At 55.6% G+C, this 24,874-nt stretch overlaps 1 protein-coding gene across 3 annotated transcripts; it reads right to left on the bottom strand.

The window, feature by feature from the left end:
• Nucleotides 1–6,825: 6,825 nt before the first annotated feature.
• On the bottom strand, nucleotides 6,826–23,522 carry Tbkbp1 (TBK1 binding protein 1). Of its 3 annotated transcripts, none has more exons than XM_085695719.2 (10): nucleotides 23,457–23,522; nucleotides 21,476–21,729; nucleotides 21,043–21,165; nucleotides 20,709–20,813; nucleotides 19,447–19,627; nucleotides 18,550–18,725; nucleotides 18,382–18,443; nucleotides 10,112–10,230; nucleotides 9,253–9,971; nucleotides 6,826–8,354 (listed from the first exon to the last, which is right to left on the bottom strand). In XM_085695719.2, the coding sequence occupies exons 2-10, from the start codon at nucleotides 21,698–21,700 to the stop codon at nucleotides 8,226–8,228; spliced, it is 1,839 nt and encodes a 612-aa protein (XP_085551845.1). In that variant the 5' UTR covers nucleotides 21,701–21,729; nucleotides 23,457–23,522; the 3' UTR covers nucleotides 6,826–8,225. The 3 variants fall into 3 exon arrangements, with proteins under 3 accessions (XP_085551845.1, XP_085551844.1, XP_085551843.1); XM_085695718.2 differs by lacking the exon at nucleotides 23,457–23,522 and adding an exon at nucleotides 22,101–22,940; XM_085695717.2 differs by lacking the exon at nucleotides 23,457–23,522 and having other exon boundaries at nucleotides 21,476–22,092.
• Nucleotides 23,523–24,874: the final 1,352 nt, after the last annotated feature.

Below are 24,874 nucleotides of genomic sequence, written 5' to 3'. Positions count from 1 at the left end.
GATTCATCTTCACTTTCTTCCCTTTCTCCTTTATTCTCCTCTCCTGACACCTTGTCAGGAATGATCGGTTTTCCCAACCCACCCTCGCTACCTTCTCATGACCTGTAGGGGAAGTAATGGAGGTGAGTTCTAAGAAAATGTCTCACTGAGTAGCATTTAGAAGAATCTAGAAATACAGAATGCCAATAAGTCAGCTCTGGAAAATAGATTGAAATGACCTAGTCCAGTTCCTTCCTATCTTCATGCTAGGAGCGGTCACTGAGAAGTGACCCCAGGCTTCCAGGATGCAGAGCCTCGCCTGCAACTGCAGACCATTCTGCAAAATGCAGCTCCTCTCCCCTTCCCCACGCTCCCAGGGTAGGCCACACATTTGGCCTCATGACCTAGACGAAGTGACAAGAAAGGAGATGCTGAAGAGGCAGATGCAGTCCAGGCGTGGAGTTTGAGCAATACACAGCACTCCCGTGCCTTTCTCTCGGGAAGCCATTCTGTGTTCGCTGGTGACCTGGGCCACAAGAGGAGGAAGCAAAGAAAAGGAGGCCGTGTGAGAATGTCACATCCCTCATAGCCCAAGGGATGCAGGAGGAGAAGAGAAAAGGTAGCAAAGTGAGGTGAGGTGCCTAGAAGTAGGGGATGAGGGAAGCTCGGGAAGGGGGTACCCCCAACTCCCAGGAAAAGCTGACCTCATGAGAGTTACTACTGCCCAGGTTCAGCATCCCAGGGGCTCCCGTCTCCCTGAGCCATGTGATCTCTACTAAGGATTCTACCGTGGTGGCTGCAGCCACCTCTCACACAGAGCAAGATGGCTTATGTGTGACTCTTCCTACTGTCTGATCCGTTGAGCAAATGGAGGAGAGTTGATAGCTAAATGTTTACCAGCACACCACTGGGTGGTGAGGTCAGCCTCAAACCCAGGAGTGCCATGTATGTGTTGGTATGCACTATTTCTGATGTCCCTGTGACACTTGAGACATACCCATGTGTCACTGTGATCCGACTGGGTGACACTGAGTATATGCCACATGCACCAGAGGAAATGTGTCTTACATGTGGTTGTCCTGGAAGGCTGGTAGGTAGGAAGGAGTGTGTGTGTGTGTGTGTGTGTGTGTGTGTGTGTTTGTGCATGTGTGTGCACGTGTGTGTGTGTGTGTGGGGGGTCTGTTCAGGCTACTTCCAGGTGAAGTGTGACAGATGAGTCCAGAGCATCTAGCTGGCCATCAAGGGGAGGAGACCTATTTGTTTCCACCATGAGGGACAAGCTGATATAACAGACTTTTTAAGCTCAAAGAACTCCCGGGGTGCTGCGCACACCAGGGTCTCTGCATCCTGGAGGCAGTGAGGTACGGAGGCAGGCAAGGGGTGCTCTAACTCGGAAGAGCATGTGTACAGGACACACCGCACCACAAAGACCAGGACAGGGGGCGCTGTTCTCCCCCTTGCCCCTCACCCATGCTGGGGAAAGCTATCTTCTTCACACCATCTCCTCCTCCTCCCCCTCACCTCCCATCCACAGTTGCTATCTGTGGGGGAAGGAGAGATGGCTTCTGTCACACCCACGGGTCAAGGGCTCCAGGAAGGGGGAGGAGAGTGCTTATCCCTCAGTGGGGTTAGAGCAAGAGCCTTGGCAAATGACCCCTTCAGCTCCTCTCCTGGGCCACTCGGCTCCATCGTCAGTTCCTGCCTTGAGCCCTCCTTCGTGCTGCCAAGCAGGCCTGCAGAAGATGTCTGGTACAAGAGGAGTGTCAAGCACTCCCAGGAGCCACTGCCTCTTCCACCACCACTGTCCCCATCCCGCCGCACCACCCCTCCCCATTGCTTTCTGCCCCACACCTCTTAGTATGTGAAGCCGGAAGAGAAAAGGCCTGAAGACAAGAACCCAGCAAGGGGAGACTTGAGATGGCGGGAGGTCTTCTGGTCCGATGGCCTTCTAACTCCAGTCTCTTACTTGTGCTATGACTTGAGGGACGTCCCTGAACCTTCAGATACCTGGACCCACCGTCATCCCTCCTGTCTAGGGCCTACAGACAGCCTGCTCATCGTGGTTCACTGTGCCCAACTCAACTCTTTGTGTCCCTCGTTGCACAGATGCCAGGCCAATCTCCCCAGCCTTAGAGGGAGGAAGGGAGCCACTGTGGGCCATCCAGGGTTAGCATCCTGCTGGATGCTGCTGCATCCCTTTGTCATTCTGAAAGTTCCTTCTACTGCAACCCATGCTGAGTGAGGACGTGCCTTTCTTCCCACCCCAGCCAGCCTTCTTCAGATGAATCCATACCTTTGGGGGAGACAGATGACCAAGCTCCAAAAATGAAAACAAAAGTCTCCACACTCATCTCCAGCCACACTCTAGCTCCTCGCCTTTTCCTCCTTTGGCCCCAAGCTGCCACAGAAACCTACAGGGCATTAGAGCTTTCATCCCCAAATGAGTCAGGGCCCTTGAGAGCTGAGCTGGGGTGCAAGAATTTCCCCCTTGTGCCAAGCAGTGGCTCTGCTTGCGGGCACCCTCCATCTAGCCCCCTGGAGGCCAAGGAGCGAGATTAGCTTCCTCAGGCAGGCCTGTGGAGTTCTAGACACAGACCTCCCTCAACACCCACCAAGGCCTCTCTGTGATGCTAAGAGGGAATAGGGGTCCAGAGGGCCTAAGGAAGGCTTTAGGGAGCCCAGCCTGATGAGCTATGCTCTGTCGCCATTCCACAGTGCCCTCTACATTTTCAACCACAGATTCAATGACCCCAGAAATGTTTCCCTCTATCAGAGGCCGCAGGGACCTTCCAGGGAGGTGCTCAGAGGCCAGCTCCAGACCTCCCGGCTCATTCCTTCCCTTCTCACTCAGGAATCAAAGGACTTCTTCAGGGGAGAAAGTGGTCCTAGAAGGTGCTGAGGCCAAGGAAGATGATTGGGAGAGGAAAAGCAGCAAGCAGCTGGCTGACCCCTGGGGAAGCTGGCAGCCTCCCACACTACCCCTGCGCTGCATACATTCTCTCCCCTCAAAATAGCATCTCTGGGGGGGGGGGAGTGAGGGGAGTTCTCAGTCATTGTTCACTCCTTCGCGCGGAGCCTTCACAGCTCTCCCTGCTGTCTCTCGCGACCTGGTTTCCCTGCCCAGCCCTTCTGCTCTGCCTGCACCCTTGCCTTTTCACCCTCCTGGTTCCTAGGACCTCTTGCCAGGAAGAGAGCCCACTGACCTCGGCCCACCCTACCTCCTGTCTCCTGTGCCCCCACCCTCTGCTGTAGCTGCCCCTGGGGGGAAGAAGTAGATTTAACATACACAATTTGAACATCAAAGGTGTGGGTGAGGGTTTAAGCCACACTCTTCATTCAGGTTGAGAAAAGAAAAATGGCTGGCTGGGATGGCAGCTCAATGGTAGAGTTCTTCCTATCATGTACAAGGCCAGCAGGAGTGGTCCTAATTCTTCCCTCTTCCTCATGAAGGCAAGGCTCAACATGTGGAGACCTTACTCAAGTAACGATGCTCTCCATTGGAACTGGGAGCCCCAGGAGGAAGGGTTTCTCTGGGCTCTGACTCACACTGGGCTCTGATTTATCTCCCGCCATAGACTCTAGCGGTACGCTCTGCTGATATTGGCTGGACTGTGTCCGGTGTGGAATGTCTTCTTGCGTTGCAGATGGACAAATGGGAGAGCCCGGCTCAGGATCTGAGAAAGGTTCCATCTGATGGGGAAGACAGACCACAGACGGGGGAACGAACATGGACAGAGGCCACTTCTCAGCTGGGAGGACTTCAGAGACAGGGCTCACCGGGTAGGGCTGTGGAGTGCTGGAGCCGTGTGGGGTCGAGAGCGGCCAGAGGCTGGGATGGGGCGTCTGCTAGTCTAAGCCTGGATGAGCAACAGTGGGTGTACTTCCTCTCCCCCAGACCAGCTGTGAAGCTGACCTCCTGTCCCTAGCACCGTGGGAGAGTTGGAGGCAGGGAAAGAGCCTCTCAAAGTCATCCCCCCAAGGGAACCACTTTCCCCCCTTGTTATTTCTGGCTCCATTTTCTTGGTCAAGAAGGGTGTCAGTGGCAATGCAAATGAGGAGGTGCTGGAGGTGCTGGTGACACCCATCCTGTCCTCGGCTCCTCCCTGCCTTCCCCTATGCCCACACTAACACAGCGGCCTGGAACATCTATGAAAAGCGGCTGGTAACTCTGCCCTTGGCCAGAGTGGCAGGGGGAGCGGCCAAAGCTGCAGGCTGAGGCGTAGTCCTCAGAGGGCAGGGCAGGCACAGAGTGGGTCTCGGAGGAGTCCTTCGCTGCACCTGCCCCTCCTGCCCTCAGGTCCCACCAGGTCTCAGGCTGTGAACATTGATTTGTGTCTTAGCAACTGCAGAGATTCTGGTGAGTGCCATGGACCAGGACCTCAAGCCAGAGCTTCCCTCCCAAGGCTGTTCTGGGCAGGGCCAGCAACTTTGTAATACTGGGCTCAGAACCCCCTGTGGATGGAACTAGATCTCATGGGAACCTGTGGAGGATAGGAGTTGGCGAGGAGTTCTCTGGACCACTGAGACTCTCTCAAGTCACAGGAGTGGACGTAGAGGAAGGGCAGAAAGAACAGGACAGCGCCCGTGGGTTTCACATCTCGCTGCTCTCTGTCCTTGGCTAGTCGCCCCGTGCCACTTCTCCCGTTGAAGAAGACACACACCCCCGCCCCGCCCGTCCTTAATGCTTCATTCTCTTTCATGTCTCAATTCTCCCTGAGGTGGCCAAATATGCTCTGTTTATACTCTTGCTGAAGGAGAGGTGGCCTGCTCCCCCACCTTATAAAGTTGGCACCCAGTGAAAACCCCACCCCCGTCTTCATCAGCCCTAATCAGCTGGGTGAGGTGTTTCTCATTAACATGACTCACTCATCCACGCACCCCCTTTTTTTTTTATTATCGATTGGCTCCTTTCAACAGAAGCCACAGGTTTTACATAGAGCTGTCACCCCCTCAGCAGATCACCCGACAAAGCCAGGGACCTCCAGTTGGAGAAACCCTGAGGGGCAGGGCAGAACTGGAGAGAATGTTGGATGGAGATATGCCCTGGCTGATTTGGTTCCTGCTGAGTCCTCTCCCTCACCCCTACAGACACATGGTCATGGTCTTCGGGTCTGTGCTGGGGAGAGCAAGTGGAGCCCCAGGAATCTCTTCTATCCTCTCAGGGGTCTCCCCTCCACCTCGCTCAAGTGGGAGTAGTTCCAATCTTCCGCCTTGTTTTCAGGAGCCTAGAAACGTTAACCTCTTGGTCCCCGAACCCTGCAATTCTCAATCCCCATCCTGTCGCCCTCCGGGCTGCAGAGAACAATCCATAGCAAAAGTGCTGTGTGGCGGCGGCAGTCCTGCTGGAGATGTGGGAGGGACGAGAGTGGCAGGGTCACCAGCCCTCTCCCCTCAGTGGCAATGGAAGTCTGTGGCTGTGGAGGGGACCTAGAGGGGAACACGCTGCCTTTTTCCTTCCCTGCCTTCTCTTCCAGCCCCCAGCAACATTCTGCTCTTTACCCGAGCCTTTCCCAAGTCCCTAGAAATCAAGGAGACAAGCTGCCAGAGTCTGCTCCCTATGTCCCCATGCTCTCTTCACCCTGATGACAGGGAAGGATACCAGGATACCTGGGTTTCCTCCCATCTTCAGTCACAGACTCAAGGCCGGCCTGTGCCCATGTGCCAGCTCATCTCATGCCCTCCTTCGCCACTTTTCTCAAGGCTCAGTGTTTCCCTCGCCTTCTGTGTTCCCAGAACATCCCTAGTCCGGAAGCCAGTGCTTCTGGAGCCACAGGGCTCACTAAGCACTCATATACCAGATGTCCTAGAATCTTCTTTGTCAGGGCCGTGAGGCACATCTGCAAGGTGGTCTACCTTTCCTTGCACTCAGCGAGGTCCTGGCTGCAGACGTGGTTGAAATCGGGAGGCTGGCCCTTGCTGCGTGTGGTGGGATGGCTGCCATGTTCTAGAGCTGAACCCCAACCACTGATCAGCAAAGGCCTCCATGTCCTCTCTCTCTTTCTCTTTCTTTTTCGAGAAAGGGTTTCTCTTGTAGTCCTTGCTGTCCTGGAGCTCACTCTGTAGACCAGGCTGGCCTCAAACTCAGCAATCTGCTTGTCTCTGCCTCCTGGCTGTTGGGATTAAAGCCATGGGCCACCACGCCCTGCTTTCGTATTTTCTTTCCAGTACCAGGGATTCAAACCAGAGCCTTTGTGCAGGCTGGACAAGAGTCCTACCACTAAGCCACACCCTCCAGTCCTCCCCTGTGTGTGCTGCTTTTAAGTGACCATGCGGCTTAAAAAAGGTCTCATGGGAATGAAAGACAGAGTCAATGAATGAACAACTCAGACTTGTTTTTTTCTTTTTTTCTCAGAGAGCACAGCCAAGGCTGTGGCAAAAGTCATGAATTCATGACCCAGCTCTGGCCTCCCAAACCTGAGGTCTTTGAGGGAACAGTTGCGCCTGAAGCCTAGCTCCGCCCTAGTCTTAGACCCACGAGGACACAGAATATAGATTTCCTTCTTTACGTTGTCTCAGCTTGGTTCCTGGCATTTTGAACTATCTGAGAAAGCTATCAGAAAAATAAGGGCTACTGATCAATGAAAACGGCCCCAGAACTTCTGCAGGCCAGGTGTGCTGACGGGAAAAATCCCTGTACCTACAGGGGTAGGCGACTGCTTCACACCTGTTCTAAATGAAGACATAAGCCATGTGTAACCAGCAGCCAGTATCAACAGAATCACAGAATGTGGGCCACCCACACTTGCTAGTGCCAGCTCCGCAGTGCCTATGGTTCCCAAGACAGTTTCTAAGACCTCCCAAGTGAGGTTCAAGGCCCCTCCCGACCCATGGAAGCACGGGCTGAGAGCAGATGGAACAGGTAAGTTTTATTTGGACTTTCAACTTGTTCAGAGAGCACAGGGCCCTCTCTCCCCTCTACAGGCCCCCTTCCCCATGTCCCCTCCCTAGGGAACACTCAGGGTACAATGATGCATCTCTGGAGTCCTTGGCCCCTTCCCTGCTGACATACCCCTCGTTCCTGCACAGAGGAAGGAGGGGTGTGGGGAGAGGGCCTGGAAGATTTGGATCAGAATGGCACAAGCGATGGACGGTGCTTTTCACTGCCACCAGCTGGCCAAGGCCCCAGGGAGGCTCAAAGTGAGGGGTGGATTCATAGTGGGCAGCAGGCTCCCTCAGGAGGCTCCCACCTCAGCCTGGGGCCCCAGCCTCCCGCTCCCCTGTCTTTCTGAGGGGACGGCTCTGAGGTAGATTTCACAGAGGGAATTTAGGGTTGGGTGGGTGGGTGTGGAATGGGGATTAGCTCTTTTGAAGTTGATCTCCACAGCACCCTGGGCCCATTCTCGGGTTCTGGCCTGGGAGGGAGGGGCTGATGACACCCACCCAGCAAACACAGGCGGAGTCACACCTGGGCTCCGGGGCACCTATGGTGTCAGGAGCTGCAGTGGGGGAGCATGGAGGCATCTGCCTTGATGATCTGCTCTTTAGTGCCAGGGACTCTGGAAGGGCCCAGGCCTGTGAGGTTGGCAGACCGACCATCCCCTGGACTGAGAGGGAAATGGCCCAGGAGTCCCCAGCCTCAAGGCAGCCCCTTTGGGCTAGATCATCCAAGGCCTGCAGGGTCCTCCCACACCTCTGCCACATTCCCTGTTCCCTCGGGTGGGCAGAGGGGGAGAACAGAGTTAGCCTGCAGAGAGTAACGAGAAACAAGATGCCTCCTTCCTCAATACCACGAGTCCAAGGCTGGTCAGGCATGAGACAGAGGGCTGGCATCAGTGTGCAGGGCAGGCTCTGAGACCCTCTCAAGAGGTCCTCCCCGGAAGAACATTGCCCGGGGAAGATGGACATTTGGAAAGGGGCTCCCGGAGCTCTTGACCCTTCCTCTCCCTCCCCCAAGCACTAGACTTCTGCTTGGATCCAACCTTGTTGAAAACCAGAAAAGCAGAGAGAGAGAGAGAGAGAGAGAGAGAGAGAGAGAGAGAGAGATGGAAGGTATATCCTCCCCATTTCAGACCAGACCCCACTCCCCAGAGGAAATCAGGAAGATGGAGAGAGCCTTGGTCAACCTCCTGGAAAGAGCCCGAGCTGAGCGGTGCCTGGGCCAGGGAAGACACACTGACTCGGTAGCTAGTGGAGGTATCTGGGGACGCAAGGGGCAGGGGCCCCCCACGAGATTCATGCAGCATTCAAAGTGAGTGTTCGGGGGGAGATAAGAGAGCAGAGAATCAGCCAGCCGGGGTAGAGGCGCCCTAGATCTTGCTGTTCTCCAGGTGGGAGTCAATGTGTTTGATGAGGGCGTCATCCGGGTACCCGACAGGGAAACCCAGCTGGCAGAGGGGGCAGCTGCGGATGTCAGAGCCCACCGTCTCCATCAGTAGCTGCCGGGAGAGAATGAAAGCACTTAGAGCCTGCCTCATACCCCAGCCTGCTCCTTCCTAGGACCCGCAATAGGGTGGGCTGCAGCATGCAGAGGGTCCGGCTACCCTTTCTCCAGCTCTATCCTCAACCTCATTCTTTGCCCAGGGCACAGGTCTTAAAAAGTGCGTCTTAAAAAGGGTCTTAAAAAGTCCCTGTTCAGTTAGCTGGGGTACACCAGTCATGAGGGAAACCAGGACTTTGACATGCCTCCAGAGTGACTCAGACACAGCTAACTTAAAGCACTGGACAACTGCAAACCATGTCCAACCCCAAAATTCCGGTCACTCTCGGGAAATTCATCACTTCTGTGAAATGACGGACCACTGGAACAGGTTATCATGCAGAACAAACAGAAAAGAGTCCAGGATCTGAGACTTCGAGTATGGAACCTGATAGGCAGGCCTGTCCCTGTGTGGGGCCATATTCTGTCCCTTTAGTATCCCTGTCCTTCCGCACCAACATAATAGTACGCTTGAGCCACACATCGGAGAACTGCTTTAGGATCATTGCCTCCTTAAAACTCTCTAAGGTAATAGTGCCCTCGCCCTCATTTTGCTGATAAGGAAACTGACAGAATTTGAATGAGGTTCTTCAGACACTAAGCAGTGGAGTCGAAATCAAAGCTAGGACTTTGAGGACCATGTTTCTAACAGTGCAGGTGGCATGGGAGCTTGTTACTACCAATTGGAAACCGAGGGAGAGGAAGAGGAAGGTCTATACTAAGCTAGGGTGTGTTTACGGGGTTGCCCCTGCCTACCATGTGTGAGGATAAGGAACAGGGTGGGACTCCAGAGGGAGAGCAGGCTCTCTCCTGGCACCTCACGGTACCCAGGTTAAGGGAAGCAGTATACAACTCACATTGATGGATGGCCAGGACTGTGCGTGCTCAGCGTGGGCATAGGCGGTGGCTGCAGGTGACTCCGGGATGGGGAAACCCGCACAGAATGAGGCGCAGCGGATGGTGCCCGCTTCGGGGCTGGGTGGGCTGGCCGGCATGGCCCACTCCTCTTCCTCTGATGGCTGCTTCTCAAAGCGCAGGCGGATGCCCTCGAAGGCGCGGCGAGGGCTGAGCGGCCTGCCGGGGCCATAGAGCTCGCCGCCGTAGGCGCGGGGCTTGGGGAGTGTGGCGGCCTCGGCCTGCAGCCAGGCAGGGGAGGCACTGGCATAGGCTGCGCCCTCTGCCAGCTCCGAGTAGCTGCGGCGGCCCTGGAAGCCGGCCTTGGCGTGGTGGCTAGGCGGCTTGGCGTAGGCGCGCTCGGCCAGCGTCCTCTCTCCGGGCGGCGGCGGAGGCCGGGGCTGCGGGGCCGGACAGCTGGGTGGCACCGGCGAGCGGCGCTGCGGGCTGGGTGACTGACACGATGGCGGCACCGGCGAGCGGCGCTGTGGGACGGGCGACGAGCAGGAGGGCGAGGCGGGCGAGCGGCGCTGCTGGGGCGAAGGGCACGGGGGCACCGGCGAGCGGCGCTGTGCGGCAGGGGACTGGCACGGGGCACAGGGCGGCGGTCGGGCAGGTGGGGAGGGCGAGGGGCACGCGGGGGCCGGGGAATGGCGCTGCGATAGTGGCGAATGCCTTTGACCTGGAAAAGAGAAAGCAGGGTTGGAGAGGAAAGTTAAGTAGCTCGCGTGGACATTGCTCACCCAGGGAGTGGGAGGTGGCTTCTGGGCCCAGCGCCCCTGCTCCCCACACTGGGGGCCTGTCCGTCTCTAGCAGTCTCACCTGCATTCCGGGCCTGCTCCTGCAGCAAAGTCCTCAAGATCCTCCCCTGCAGGGAACTCAACTCCCGAAGCCGACCCAGCTCCTCCGTGAGTTCTGTGTAGGCCAGCGCCAAGTTCACCCTGAGGTCAGAGGGCAAGGGGTGGGAAAGAAAAGGGATGTGGTTCTTCTGCCCCCGCCATAGTAGAAAAGAACCCGCTCTGCCTTACATCTTTCGCACCTACCCCAGCTGCAGGAATCCTTTCTGCCTGTAAGGTCCACCTCAACAGCCACCTCTTCTGGGGAGCCTCCCTCTGCTTCCAGAGATCGTCCCCCATACTGGAGCAGAGGTTCCCCGCCTAGGGCAAGGATGTGGAATAGAGAAATTCCAAGGGGATCCCTGAATCCCATTTGGGGGCTGATTCCTAAGAAAGCTACATATTGAGTTTACAGGCGTGCATACTAGCACACGGAAGCTGACGCGGAAGCTGAAGCCTGACTGCCTGGGACACAGAACAGGTTCAGGGCAAGCCTGGTGAGGTCCTGCCTCAAGACAAAAAGCACAGTCTAACTCTATGGTAGAACACTTGCCTAGCAAGCGTGCGGTCCTGGGTTCAATACTGGCCACAATCCCAAAATTGTAATACCCAAGATCTACAACTCTAAACAAACAATCTGCGTGATGGGGGAGGGGGACTCATAAGAAACATCCTCATCCTCGAAAACACTGGGGACCACTTCTGCACAGGCAGTGACGAAGGAAGGAGGAAGCCATGCTTTAGGAAGCGTTCCACTCGTGGAAGGCAGAGGTTGATTCGCTGCCCTCCAAGCTGGCCCCATTGCCCGCCCACTGCTCTTGTCCCTGCCTAAAGGCCGCCTGTGTGCTCCAAGCTTCCTACCTCTCAGGACCTCTCTGAACACATCTATCCTGCCCTTCCCATTCATATCCGTACAAGCAGCTGGTGGGCACTGCCCGCCTGCAGGGCGTGCCACCCAGACTCAGCTTTTCTCAAAGGCTGCCTTGCTGTGGACTTTTATTGAGAACTGTTCCATTGTATTCTCTTCCCAGTTCCTTTGTTCAGGGCTTGTTACTCAGTACAGGTTCAGAAATGGCTCCCATCCAGTTTTTTCCTGTTCATGTCCTGCAAATTAGGCCTCTTCAACACACGCACTCATGGAGCTGGGGCACACTCACTCCTAAGTTTAGCAAAGGACCCTTTTTTCCCTCTGGGCCACCCCAAACACACACAATGAGAGTTATCACTCCAGTGCTGCCCCTCTTTCTTCCCATGAGCTGCTACCCCGCCCCAGGAGCAATTGATCTCTGCCAGGGCTTTCAGACCTGCCTGCATCTGAGCTTCTGGGCTCGGATGGGTCTGAGCACTCTCTGAAGGTAAGGGTTTGGTTTTCCTTAGCTCTCCCACCTCTACAATTCCAGAAGGGACCCTGGAACTTCAGCAGCTGGGGATGTAGGGAAGTAACAGGTACTATTGAGGGTCAGTCTCCTCCCAGGGCGAGAGGATGCACCCAGAGTGGCAAAGGGCGGTGGCTGGAGATGTGCGAGGCAGGGAGCCTATCAGGAGAGCAGAGGCATCCAGGCTGGGGTTTCAGAGAACAGGTAATGATGTGCTCCCCACTCTGGTTCAGGGGCTGAGCCAGACCTAGGGTCACAGTGTAACACTACTTTTAATCCAATTACAATAGGGCTTCTGGGAGCTAAGCCCACTTCTTAGGGAAAATCAGGCCTCACTGCCTATCTTCCAAGACAGGAGTCGTCCAGGGAGCCCTGACTTGGGCCATGGCCACCAACCCACTATATATATCTCAGGCCTTATGTCTGTGAAAACACCCTCTGCTCCACCCCCATCCCACAAGTCTGTGGGAAGAAATGGCATCTTCCTCTGAGCCTATCCACATATCCCACACCAAACTCGGGGTTCTCCACGGAAGCTTTGGCTTTTAGACTGAAAGCCATCTGAGGTCAGGAGCTGTGTGTTCCTAGTCAGGCTGAGGGCTCCTGGGGAACAGGATCGTGCTGTCCACGCAGCAGTGGAGGCCAGGGGGAGCTCTGCACAGGGCAGAGATGGCTGTTCTCCCCATCCACCTTCCCCGCTGTATCTCAGGTGACAGATACAGGTCGTCTCTTTCACACTCTGCCTGGGAGATCTCACCTGTCACATTCAGTTCCCCAGGCCCCTTTCTCCCCTGCTGGCTCTCTTGGTGTCAGGAGTCACCCTAGTTTCCACAGCCCAGTGCCTGGCACTCTCCTTGAAGTGAAAAACATGGAGCTTCAAGAAATGGAAGGAAGGGGGCTGGAGAGATGGCTCAGTGGTTAAGAGCACTGACTGCTCTTCCAGAGGTCCTGAGTTCAATTCCCAGTACCCACATGGTGACTCACAGCCATCTATAATAAGACCTGGTGCCCCCTTCTGGCATGTGGGCACACATGGAAGGAATGCTGTACACATAATAAATATAAATAAATCAAAAAAAAAAGAAATGGAAGGAAGAAGCCCCTACCACAGTGTGCACAGCCTCTCTCCAGGCTGATACTGCGACCCTGAAGCAAGCTGACAAAGTCCTCCGAAAGCCTCAGGTCACCCTCACAGAGACCCTGGACAGAGTGAGGAGCTCTGACCTGTCCTGACACCTCACAGTCCTGTGGGACATGCCTTTCCTCTGGCTATCTCTCTCCTCACACACTGGTGGCTGAATATGCTAAGCACCACAATGACTCATTGAAAACACTGCCAATTCAGTGGAAAAAAAAATCTCAACTTGACAACACAACCCAGAGCTTCACAGGTGCATCTAAACACAGACCCTGCTTCCTGACTTCCTGGCCACACCTGAGAGATTTTTCCACCATTATGACTTGAGGAAGAACAGGTCCTGTGAGCCACAACACACATTTCCCTGGGTCTATACGAGTGCCGATCATGGGCTAGGAACTTCATTTGTCTTTACGACTACCCTATGCCCACCTACCCACCTATCTATGTCACAGGTAAGAAGATGGTCCACAGAGGTAAAGTCACTCGGCCATGTCCTGAAGCTGGGAGAAGAGCACCAACCTCCAAGATTCCAAAGACCCAGCTACTAAGTGTTACACAAACACCTCCCAAACCTCAGGGAAGTGGGAGGAAGCACAGTGGGAAAGCAGGAGAGAACGAGGAGGAGGAGGAGGCTGGGCACCTCGGAGGCAGCCCAGGCGGTCCGAGAGTGACGGACTACAAGGGAGTGGAAGGTCAGCGTGGCCGAGAGCTAGTAGGAGGCCATGGAGCAGCGGCATACAGAGCGGTGAGTCAAACACTTGCTCTCCGCACCTCAGCCCACTCGGCTGGCATCTGTGGAAAAGCTGGAGTACAAACGGTGGAGCTGGCAGGAGAGAGGGCTACTCTTCCCTGACTTAACCTTTCATTCATCCTTCCCAAAGTCCCTCCTGGAAGGAGTTGTCTTCACTGTCACTAATAAAGCAACTGCAATCCAGGAAAGTCAAAGACCTGAGCATCCTCTCCAAAGCTTCTTTCTGCCTCAAAGGAGTCTGGGAGCCACACAGACCACCCCCACCCCACCAGACCCCACAGTGTGGGGAGAAGTCAGGACTCAGGCTGGCCTTGAGGGATGGGGTGAGACTTGGAGACTGGCTTCGAGTCAGGATGAAAGCGGGGATCAGGGTCCAGCTAGATACACGGCTGGCAGTTCTTTTGTGGCCATGGTTATGGACTAGGGATAGCAGTAAAGTCAGGTCCTGAGCAGGGGCGGCAATAGGACGATAGCTGGCCTGTGGTCAGAGCCCTCATCTGATGCAGACCCGGAAGAAAACCAGAAACCCAGCATTCCCAGCCCTTCCATCCTTACCCTGGTTGCCTCTAGTTGCCCCAGGCACCCTACCCAGCAGGGGAATTTAGGGGCCAAACTTTCCACCCACCCACAGGCACACCCAGCATCAGTCTTCCCGCCTGCCAGACCCTCAGGGAGGGGACCACAGGCACCAGGCCGTGGAGCGGACTTGAGGTTGCGGGCTGGCGGAGGAGGAAGTCGCTTTGCAACAAGCCAGTGCTCCACCACTTCCTTTCCGGAGCCTTGAGCCCTTCATGCTCCTCGACCAGCTATGACTTGTGGTCCCCAGACCTGAGCTTTTATGGCAGCCTCCACCAGGCAGAAGCAGATGACTATGGGTCCAGAAGCTTCCCTAGACACAGTGGGACTGAGCAACCCATAGTTGGACAAGAACCAGGGACCTCTGTTTGCCCTGGCCTGTCCCTGCTCACACTAGTTGCATAATTAATAGTGTCCCCTTTCACTTTCAAAAGTGATGCAATTTCGTCAACAAATCACATGGTCACCTTCTTATAAAAGGCCTCCTACCTGCAGAACCACCTGAGCAGGCAACAGTGAGCCTCTTCACCCTGCCTGCTAGGACCTGTCTGGACCACCCTTCCATGGTTTCTGAAGTCTTTCTTAATGCCTCATGTCTATGAGAGTGATGTGGACATAAGAAAGCCCATTTTGGGGTTTGGGCTTTTTGTTTGTTTGTTTAAGGATACTGACTTAAGATTTGTTTAGTGTGTTGGATGTGGTGGTTCATGCCTATAATTCTAGCACTTGGGAAGAAGAGCCAGGAAGGTGAACTAGGGCTATTTAGCACTTAGGAGGCAGAGGCAGGTGGACTCTGGGAATTCTAGTCCAGCCTGGTCTACATAGTGAGTTCCCAGGGATACGTAGTGTTACCCTGTCTTGGAAAAACAAAACAAACAAACAAATGAAAAAACCAGTTGAGGGTGGGTGGTGGTGGTTTACACCTTTAATCCCAGCACTGGGGAGGCAGAGGCAGGTGGATCTCTGTGAGTTCGAGGCCAGCCTGGTCTACACAGCAAGTTCCAGGACAGGCTCCAAAGCTACAGAGAAACCCTGTCTTGATAAACAAAACAAACAAACAAACAAACAAACAAAACAAGAACAAAAGTTGGCAGTACATGCTGTAATGTTTGCACACGGGAGGCAGAGGAGGAGAAAAGGGGTCATCCTTGGCTACATAGCAAGTTCAAGGCAGCCTGGGCTATGTGCTCTGTCTTAAAAACCAAAAACCAAACCAAAACTCTGACAAAGAACAATAAAAACCACTTGGTGATGAGAGAGGGGAGGCCACGCTTGGCTTCTACAGGGAGAAGGACAAGAGCTGCTCCGGTTCTGGGCCTAGCTGGCAGGCACAAGGCTGGAAATGCCTTCAAAACCCGGTCCCTCCGGCCAGCAGACCCCCCTGCCCACCCTCAGGGTGCCCCGCAGCTGCAAGTGCTCAGGGGTTAATTTGTTCTGGGTATCGGCTGAAGGAGACTTAAAGCAAAGGAAGTAGGGAGGGTGAGAAGCCTGACAGAGGAGGCCCTGGGCCTGCTGGTTCTGGGGGCAGGAGGCTAGGTTCAGGGTATAAGGGGGTCTCCGACTTCCGTCCTGACCCACCCCACACTGCCCTTGACCTCTGTGCAGAGTTTCCATCCTCTCTCTTCTGAGTTCACACTTCCCCACCACTAACCACAGCCCACGCAGAGGCTTGTGGGTGGAGAGAAGGGGTGGGAGGGGTGGGCGGAAAAGGTCCCAGGTTGCAACCCTGAGCCCCCCACACTAGGAAAAAAGAAAGACCTATAATTTATGGTTTCCCCCTCTTTTCGCTGGGCCCCTTCACCTATAAGACCCCATCTACCTTCCAGAGCTGCTATCTGCTTGGCGCCCTCTCTCCCTCAAGCAGTGACTGTAAAGGTTCTCTGGCCCCCAGCACTGGCCATACTTTCAAACAGTCCCACCCAGGAATCTGCAGGCCAGGGGAGGGGACTATAGAGTTCCTGCACAGGTCACCTTGACAAGGATCTTCCTGGGTCCTTACCTCCCCGAACGTCCTCACAAGCTCAGTGAACTCCACCGCCACCTCCAACCTCCTCCCTCATCATTGTTCTTCCTCCCCTGAACTGTGACCTCCAGGAAGCAAGCTCTCCTAGAGATCCTACCCACAGGTCAGACCTGGAGAATGGCAGCCTGGTCCCTGCGGCCTGGCGGCCGTCAGTACCCTGGCTGTGAAGCGTGGTGGTCAGAGTCTGTGGGCCAGGAGCTGAGAACAAGGGACTGCAGCCTCCAAGGCCGGCTCCTAGGCGCGGAGAGCACCAGGATGGGTTCAGACAGGCAAGACTGCTGTAGGGGACATGTTTTAGTGGAGCGTTCCTGAGGTCAGTGAGGCTGCCCCAGAGAACAAGTGAGACTGAAGGCACCTTTCAAGATGAGAAGATTAATTCCTAGAGGCAGGCTGGGTTCAAGAACCGCCCTCTTCCCCCAGATAATTTAGAGCCAGCATTTCACTCCCTGGGAAAGCCCATCAATAAAATTCCCACTTGACTGGGTGGTGGTGGTGCACACCTTTAATCCCAGCACTTGGGAGGCAGAGGTAGGTGAATCTCTGTGAGTTCAAAGTCAGCCTGATCTACAGAGCAAGTTCCAGGATAGTCAAAGCTACACAGAGAGACCCTGTCTCGGGAAAACAAACAAGAAAACAAACAAACAAACAAACGAATAAATAAAATCCCCACTTGATATGTAGTCAGCAGAAGTAGATAAAAGAGATGATTGCTGATCCTGGGAGCTGAAAAGAGGTGACTGAGCCATCCTTAGATGGGGGGATGGGAGGAAGCCCCAGGGAATTGCCTATTACCAAAAAGGCTGGGTTTATAAGAAAATAAAACTACTAGGGGAGTGAGGACTTCCTCTGAGAACTGATCCTGCCTCACGGGGACTGTCCAGAAGCATTTATACTAACAGAGAAGAAAGAGCAGGTCGGATCTGCTGGGCTGACAGAGATCCAGGAGGCCTGTGGAAGCCAGAGTCAGGTCTAGGAGGAGCCCGCTGCACCTTGGGAGAATTTCCTCAACCAGTTCCCTTGGGTTGGCAGGGAAGGGATTAGTTTGGCCAGAACAAGCAATATGGATGATGCAGCCTCCCAAACACCTTCTGAGATGGTTTATCTGTCACTCGGTACTTGCGGTCCTAGCCCTGAAGGATCCGCCACTCTCTTTGCCTCTTCCCATCTTTACCTCACCTTCCTCTCACATCCTGCAGCAATGACTGACTTCTGAGCACAGGAGGAGAACCCAAGGTCCAGAGGGACAAAGGGTAAGTCAAGAATGCACGGCCTTTCCCCAGCCCAGGAAGAGTTCTGGGATCCAGCCTTGCCAAAGCCTCCACTAAGTGCAAGATTTTTCACTATAAGAAGGGGTTGGACTCACTGACCCCTAAGGAGACCTTCGGGGCTCAGCAAGGATCTACTCTACGTGGATATGCGTGCTTTCCAGGTTTGAATATATGGACTACCATGGTCCCAGAGCCCCAGCCACAAGCTAGGGTGGACCCTTTCCACAAAGCTCCCTCCCATCCCCCACAGAAGCCTAGCTGAGGGAGGGGTCTCCCCCTCATCAGTCCCACAAACTAGGTTCTCACCCTTTCAGCTGTCACAGCTCCACCCAAGTCCTCACCCCAGGGTGGGGAAGGAAGCAAGGGGGACCTCTCGTTGGCCAGAAACGGGAAGGATGAGGAGAAAACCTGTTGAGAGGGAGGACCCCTGGAATCCTGGGAATTGGGTATGCCACCGAGGGAAGGTTAATTCCTGCCCCACTCAGGGCCCCAGTCTTCTCTGGTAAGGGATGGATGAAGCTTGTACCTTTAGCTTCATTTCACCAGAGAGGAATTAAGCAAAAGGAGGTTTAAGCACTGTTTCTCAGAAGTGGGTGAGGCTGAGTGCCGGGCAGCTGTGAACGATGCCAGGCTGCACTGCTGCCCAGCACGTCCCAAGACCCTTGTCATGTACCCCACACACTCAGCTTCTTCCTGCTTTCTAGGCCTCTCCTCTGGGACTCTACTCTCTTCCTACCTCAAGGACTCTTCCCTTTAAATAAACAGACGCGGCAGGCCGAATCCTAATCCAGGGAGGCCGACTCCCTCCTCAGGGATGTACTCTCACCCTCTAAGTTTTGTTTCTGCTACAGAAAACTCACCGGGGAATACAGAACAGGGTGGCAGAGCCACTGAGTGCATCCCCAGCCCAAGCCTCTGGGCCTGGTCCCAGAACCTGAGCGCTCCAGTGCCCTCCCTGCTTCCTGTAATGGGGGCAGAGTGTAAGCAACCCAGACATCACACCCTAGACCTAGAAAAGAGGTCTCTCAAATAATGTGGACAGATGGAAAGCAAACGATGGAGACCTGAGGTGTCTCCTAGCGTATGGGGTTGAGAGGGCAAGGGTTACAGATGTGACTTACTGATCATCCCCAACTCTCTTTACCCAAGCCATGTCACATTCCGACTGGTTGGAGGCCAGATCCTGAGGAGAAAAGTAGAGGTCAGAGCCCAGCCTCCCCTCTGCCTTCACCCCTTCTCTGCTGATCTATGCTCTGTACATCTAAGGGCAGCTCCAAAGTCACTGTTACCTGGGCCCGGGACTCCTGTAGCTGCTTCAGCTCTCCCTGCAGTCTCTCGCATTCTGCCTGGAGTTGCTCTTCCCGCAGCTGCGCCCCCCGAGCCTCCCCCTGCGCAGCCTCCAGGGCCTCTTCTAGTCGTCTTCGCTCCAGCTCGCTCACACTTACGCTAGCAGGGCCAGGCCAGCCTGCCGTCGGGAGACAAGACAAGGTAAGGTAGGCTCTAGCTGTCCGTCACTCCCCCCCCCCCCCCCCCCCCCCCGCTGACTCCCAGGTCCACACAAAGCCAAACACATAGGGGAGGAACTCAGTCCACGATAAAGCCAAACACCCAGGGATGAGAGATACTATTACAAGGGAAATTAGGATGGGCTAGATGGAGATTCAACCCTGCTGTGGGCCAGGGGTGGGGGGAGATAAGATGGCCTCTGGAAGGTGTCTCAGGCTAGAACCAGAAGTCTGGAGCATCCTCGGGGGACTCTGAGTGGGCCGCCCTCTGCTGGCATACCCAAGAATTTTATGATCTGAACAGCAGAGGTATGTCAGTGGGAGAATTTGTCAAAGGGTGGCTGAGGTGAAAGAACAGTTGGAGAGGAGAATGGAATAATTTTGAACAAATTTAAGATATTGGAAAGAAGCCAGGTACGGTGTCACATGATTGTAATCCCAGCTCCAGGGAAGCAGAATAAGGCGTAGCATTCCAAATTCAAGGATATCTCCTGGTGTACATAGTAAATTCCAGACCAAAGAGAGCTATATAATAAGACCCCATCTCAAATAAATAAATAATGAGTAAATGAAAGAATTGTATGGGGACTTTAGGCAAGTCGGAGGTGCCCAGTGGTATTGAAAGGAGAGTTACGATTGGAGATTTGGAGATCAGGAAGGCAGAGGTCACTGAAGACTTACCATGACCCAAGGCAGGTCCCCCTCTCAAAGCCAGATAGTGCAGGTCCAGGTCAGGACAGGGTGTGGCGGGGGCAGATGGGGGGCTCAGGCTGGGAAAAGCTGCATCCCGGAGGCCTTGTTGCTGCTGCAGCTGTTGCTCCAAGGCACAGATCTGCTGCAAGTGAGTCTCTACCAGGGCCCGCTGCAGGGAAAGACAGAAGGCTCAGCATCTGGACAGGGCCAGGGAGTGCCATAGACTCCCGGACCCAAGAGTCCCCAAGGCTGGGTAGTCATCACTCCCCAGACTGGAGCAGAGGTTGCTAAAGTGTCCCACACTCACACTCCAAGTGGCCACAGGTGCGAGGCCTCCCCTCCCAGCACCTGCAATGCAGATGTCTCTGGCTACTGTGGCTGGCAAGGTCAGAGCCAATCCTCTTCCCTGTCACTATCGCACAGGGGCATTTATACAAAGATTTGGCTCTAGGTCCAGCCACCCCACCCCCTCAGGAATGTAGCTTCCACTACTGGGCTTCCTCTGCCTCCTGTATGAGATGGGGATAGCAGTGCCACGCCTACCTCTTCTGATTGTTGTGAGAGCTAAAATGAGTAAGCGTGCGTGCGTAGAGGGATGAGAACAGAGCCTGGCATGCAGCGAGAGCCTCACACATGTTTCTGACTATGAGAGGAAAATGGTCTTACCCAAATGTCCCTTTCCCCTCACAGTTGCTCAATGAGATGGTTACCATGTACCCTGCTTGTTAGAGGAGGGATGGGAGCTAAATAACTGGAACAGGGCCACAGTGAGGAGCTGACAGAGACCATGTCTCCTGATCCTGCCACCTGCCCACACACTCGCACAAATGGCCACACGCTAACTCTCATCACACTCATGGCAAGAGCTGTCTCTAGAGTTACCCGCACCCTCTCTCGGGCACAGTACCACAGGTACAGCTTTGATGCAGTGTAAGATATATACATATCTATCTATACATGTCTATAGATAGATATGTATATATATATAAATATAATATGTATATATATACATACACAATAGGATACACACACACACACACATATATCCTACAGAGACACTGCATAGCCAAGGGGACAGAGTCACCCATGACCTGGGTGACACCGTCTCACTCACAAGGCAAAACAGGCAATCAATCACAGATAGATACACATGCACACAGGGCCACACACAATCATAGGGCTGGAATGCTCATACAGAATCACACAGTACCAGGTACATGAATACCTCACCCCCACTCTCTGGGCCTCACCATCTCCCCCAGCTCTGTCTCCAAGTCGTTTTTCTCCACACAGAGTTTCTCGTAAGCCTGGATCATCTCCCCGAGTTGTTCTTCTTGCTCCTTATTCTTCTGCAACTGGGTAGGCCCGGAGAGGTGTGCCAGGGTCAGGGCCGTCCTTGACAGGGAGCAGAGGGGCTCCACGAACCTCCCCAACCCCATTCCCAATAGAACAAGGAGAGCTGAAGCTGGTTTAGGGAGACAGTGGTCATGATGGGGCCATGGCAAGGCAATTGGCATCAGAAACAGATGGAAGCAGGAAGCTTAAGGAGTTGGGCTGGTCGGGAAGCTAAGGCCAGGGACTTACCTCATGTTGGAACTGGTTGAGCCGCTGCTGCAGACTGACCTTCTCTACCTCCAGCAGGGAGCCATCCTTGATTTCATACAGGGGGAAGCCGTGCTCCTCTCCAAAATCAGTGATCAGTGGGTACTGTGGGAGGGCGGTCCTCAGAGAAGGCTGGCCTCCACCCAGTGACCACTCTGCGCCCCAAACCTACTGCTTCAGAGACTCCCATTCCTGCCCTCTCCAATGGGACCTACCACTCCAAAGCTGAGAGCCACCCCCACCCCCCGGCCCCCCAATTAGCTACAGGTGCAGCGAAGCTGACACACCAGAGCAGCCACTTCTTCAAGCATGAGCCTCCAGTTCTGATGATGACTTTGTAGTCTTGAACTCTCCCGGGCGCCCTCCCACCCTTGCAACATCCCTGTCCAACTTCCCATCCCATGCAGGTTCTGACCTTGATCTCATAGACTTTGAGGCGCCGGCGGAGGGTGGCATTCTCTTTCTCCAGGCCCCCTAGCCGCTCCTTGATATCTCCATAGGCTGTGATGAGAGCAAAGTGGGAGGCAGAACACATGTCGCCTCCAAGGGAGGAGTCTCCAGGACCATCCAGCCACACCTCACTGGGCCCCAAAGCTTCTTGGGTCAGGATGCTGATGTCATCTTCAAACATGGACTCCATGGTAAGAGCTTCAGCCCACACTGGGCCTCCTGAGAGAGCAAAAGGAGCAGCGTGAAGAGAACCACCTGGTGCTTGTCCCCAGCTCCCCCATCCTGGTCTGAGGACCCTGTAGTAGGTGTAGAGTTTCGGCTGGGTGACCAGATCCCACAACACATTCTCCTTCAGAAGGTTACGTCTATCCGCCACTGTCACCGATCGTCGAGGAAGGAGATGGAACCAGATGGACCTCATGAGTGGAGTCAGGGGACAATTGATAAACAGGGTCAAGGAAGCCACAGTGAAGGGAAGGGCTCTTTCCAGAACCAAGAGAGACCTGTGGATGGGAGACCTACTGTCCCAGCACTGGCACAGCCCAGAACCTGCCTGGTCAACTCCCCCAGACCTCCGGTTTCCCAAATACCTCGACAGCCGCCGAGATTCCCATCCCAGGCCTCTGTCGCCGCTCTTAAGGAAATCCAGTGCTTCTGGAGGGCCAGTCCTACCAGTCAGCCTGGCCTCTGCGGCCCCCGCCCAACTTCCTCCCGCAGGATCCCAGAGTTCAGGAAAAGGAAGTGCCTCCCTTAACTGCACCGGGGTTGTGGCAACCGTCCAGGCGCAGCCGGCCCCTGACCTGGGACCTACAGGAAGTCCTCGGCTGAGTGTCAGAGACAGCAAACTGGGCAAGGGGGCCTAAGGGGAACGGAGACCACTAAGGGAGACTCCAGCCTGTCCCATTGTGCCTGCACTCAGGGAAATGGGGAGCCCTGCGAGGGGGCAGGAATGACTCAGGGCTCCCAAACGAGTAGGCAGCGAGGGGGTGCATGTGTACTTCTCCCGGCCCTGTTTATGAATGTGTGGCTGTGGCTGGCATGTGGGGGGAGTGTGTGTCTGTGAATGAGTGTAGGTGTGCCGCCGTCAATGAGCGCCTTTGCGGGGCGGAGGACGGGGGTCAGCGCGGAGTTCGGAAGCGGCCAGAGGTTGTGAGCACGCGTGCGTGAGCGTGTGGGCAGGGTGGGCACGTTCGGGCCGAGTGTCACGTGAGGCACTATGGGAATGTCCGAGGTGTGTGCGCGCGCTGGAGCGTGTGTGCGCCTCGGCCAGGGGGCTCGGCCCGAAGGCGCGAGTTCCGACAGTGCAGGCCCCAGCCCCCTCCCCCCAGCCTCGGCTAAGAGCCGGAGGGACGCGTGTGACAGGTCTGAGTAAGGAGCGTGTGCGCGTGTTTGTAGGGCTGGCCCCACCTTTAACCCTCTCTTGCCCACGCCACCCCGTACCCCTACCCCGCTGGCCGGCGCTCATCACACACCCCCTCGACCCCTGTCCACGATCTCGGGCCACCCCCACTCGAGGACTCCGTGTCCCCACACACCCCTGCCGTGAGACCCGAGCTGCCTTCCTCCGCATCCTGGGGCCGCGCACGGAGAACCCGCGCAGGCGACTGGGGAGGGGGCGCCGGTACCGGCCAGGCCCCTCCCGCGGTCCCTTAAAGAGCCGCTCTTGAAACCCCCTCGGGATCGGCGGACAGAAATTGTCGCCCCTCCCCTCTCGGGGGCCGAGACCGCGCAGCCCCCTCCCCCACCGCGGCCCGGCCCCGGGAGGGCTACTGAGCAGCGACGCTCGGGCTGGCCGTAGGCTGCGGGCAGCGGCGCAGGACCCTTCCCTACTCTGCTCCTGGGCAAAGCGCCCGCCCACCTGCGCCCCGCGTCCCCGGCCTCCCGCGCCCCCGAACGCCCCGCGCCCGCCGCGCCCCTCCCCCTCCCTCGGCCCGGCCCGCACTCACGGCTGCCGCGGGCTTCTGCTCGCAGTCGCAGCGCACCCCTCCGCCGGCTCCCTCCCCTGACCAGCCCCGGCGCCCCCACCCCCTGGCACCGCGCGCCGCTCCGCGCCCTGCCGCCGCCGCCGGGTCTCTCCCCACCCCCTCCCCTCCCCTCCCGGCCCCCTCCCTCCCGCTCGCCCGCCCCGCTCCTCCTCCGCCGCCGCCGTCTCCTCCGCCTCCTCCTCCCCGGCTGCTCCGGGTCTCTCCAGCTGGGCCGGCGCCCGGGACCCCGAGGCTGCCACCACCACGTGGCGAGGGGCGGCGGCCCCCGCGGTGCGGCCGGGCGGAGGCTGGCAGCGCGCCTGGCGCCCACCCGCTCCCCGCCGCGCGGCCTCCCCTCCCCGCCGACCGGCGCAGTGTCTGCGGACTATGTGCTGGGGCGCCGCGGGCTGGACTTGGGGCTGCACATTTTGCGAAGAAGTAGAGCTGTTTATTTGGGGAAAATATTTTTGTTTTTTTATTTATTGGTCTTTGGAGAAGAAAGATCACCTGCCTGACTATGCTTTGCTCTCGGAGGAGGGGGCATCGATCTGATCTCTCCGCTTGAACACAGAGACATTAGAGTTAAATCTAACTTTGAAAGTGAGAGTGAACTAAGGAGATGAAATGTTCATTTGGGAAGACGGACAGCCCTCCCACCCTCATTACAGACGCTCCCAGAGGCCAGAGAAGTAGAAACATCTCACCCTTTTCACAAAGATTTGAGCATCTGCCAAACTGCCAGGCAGAAGATGGGTCTTTTTGTCACATTCCCACTGTGTGACCTTGGGCAAGTTACACTGACTTACACTGACTTACACTGGAGATCATTCCCGACAGGCCACCCTAATGAGGAAAGAATAGGGATCAGACGCCAAGGTGCCCTGAGAACGCCTGGGAGATGTTAATGAGTCATTTTCGTTCCCTGGTGGATTAAGAACCGTGGACAGAGGCAAAGCCAGCCTAACAGCTGCTGGGAGACCGCCAGGGGAAAGCTGAGGGCTTCTGAGCGAGGTAGATGCAAACTCTCCAAGCAGGGCAAAGGCAACAAGGGAAGGGGTTCTTGTAGGGGTCAATATTTAGCTGGGAAGACTCCCTGGAACCCGAGCCCAGCTTTCTGGCTTTTTAGAAGAAGTGCTTCTGAGAAGGGAAGGATGAAAGAAAAAGGTAAAAAGGTCTCTTATTCTGCAATAGCTTTGAGAAACAAGGGCAGTTGTCATTTTCTCCACTGTAGAGAAAATGCAAGGCTAGCTAGGGTCAGTTGCTCCTCCCAGGATGGCCAGCACCGGTCTTGGACACTCTTCAAAGAGGGGATTCTCACTGGCTTGGCCTCCTCCTGCTGGCCCGCTCCCTTTTATAGTTCAGAACACAAAGGCCCCTCAGCTACTTGCTGGCCAAGCAAG

The sequence above is a fragment of the Myodes glareolus genome, chromosome 9 (genome assembly GCF_982192425.1).
Source record: "Myodes glareolus chromosome 9, mMyoGla1.1, whole genome shotgun sequence".
NCBI classification, from domain to species: Eukaryota; Metazoa; Chordata; class Mammalia; order Rodentia; family Cricetidae; genus Myodes; species Myodes glareolus.
The sequence above is the reverse complement of the archived record's forward strand: the minus strand, read 5'-3'. Positions and strand labels throughout refer to the sequence as shown.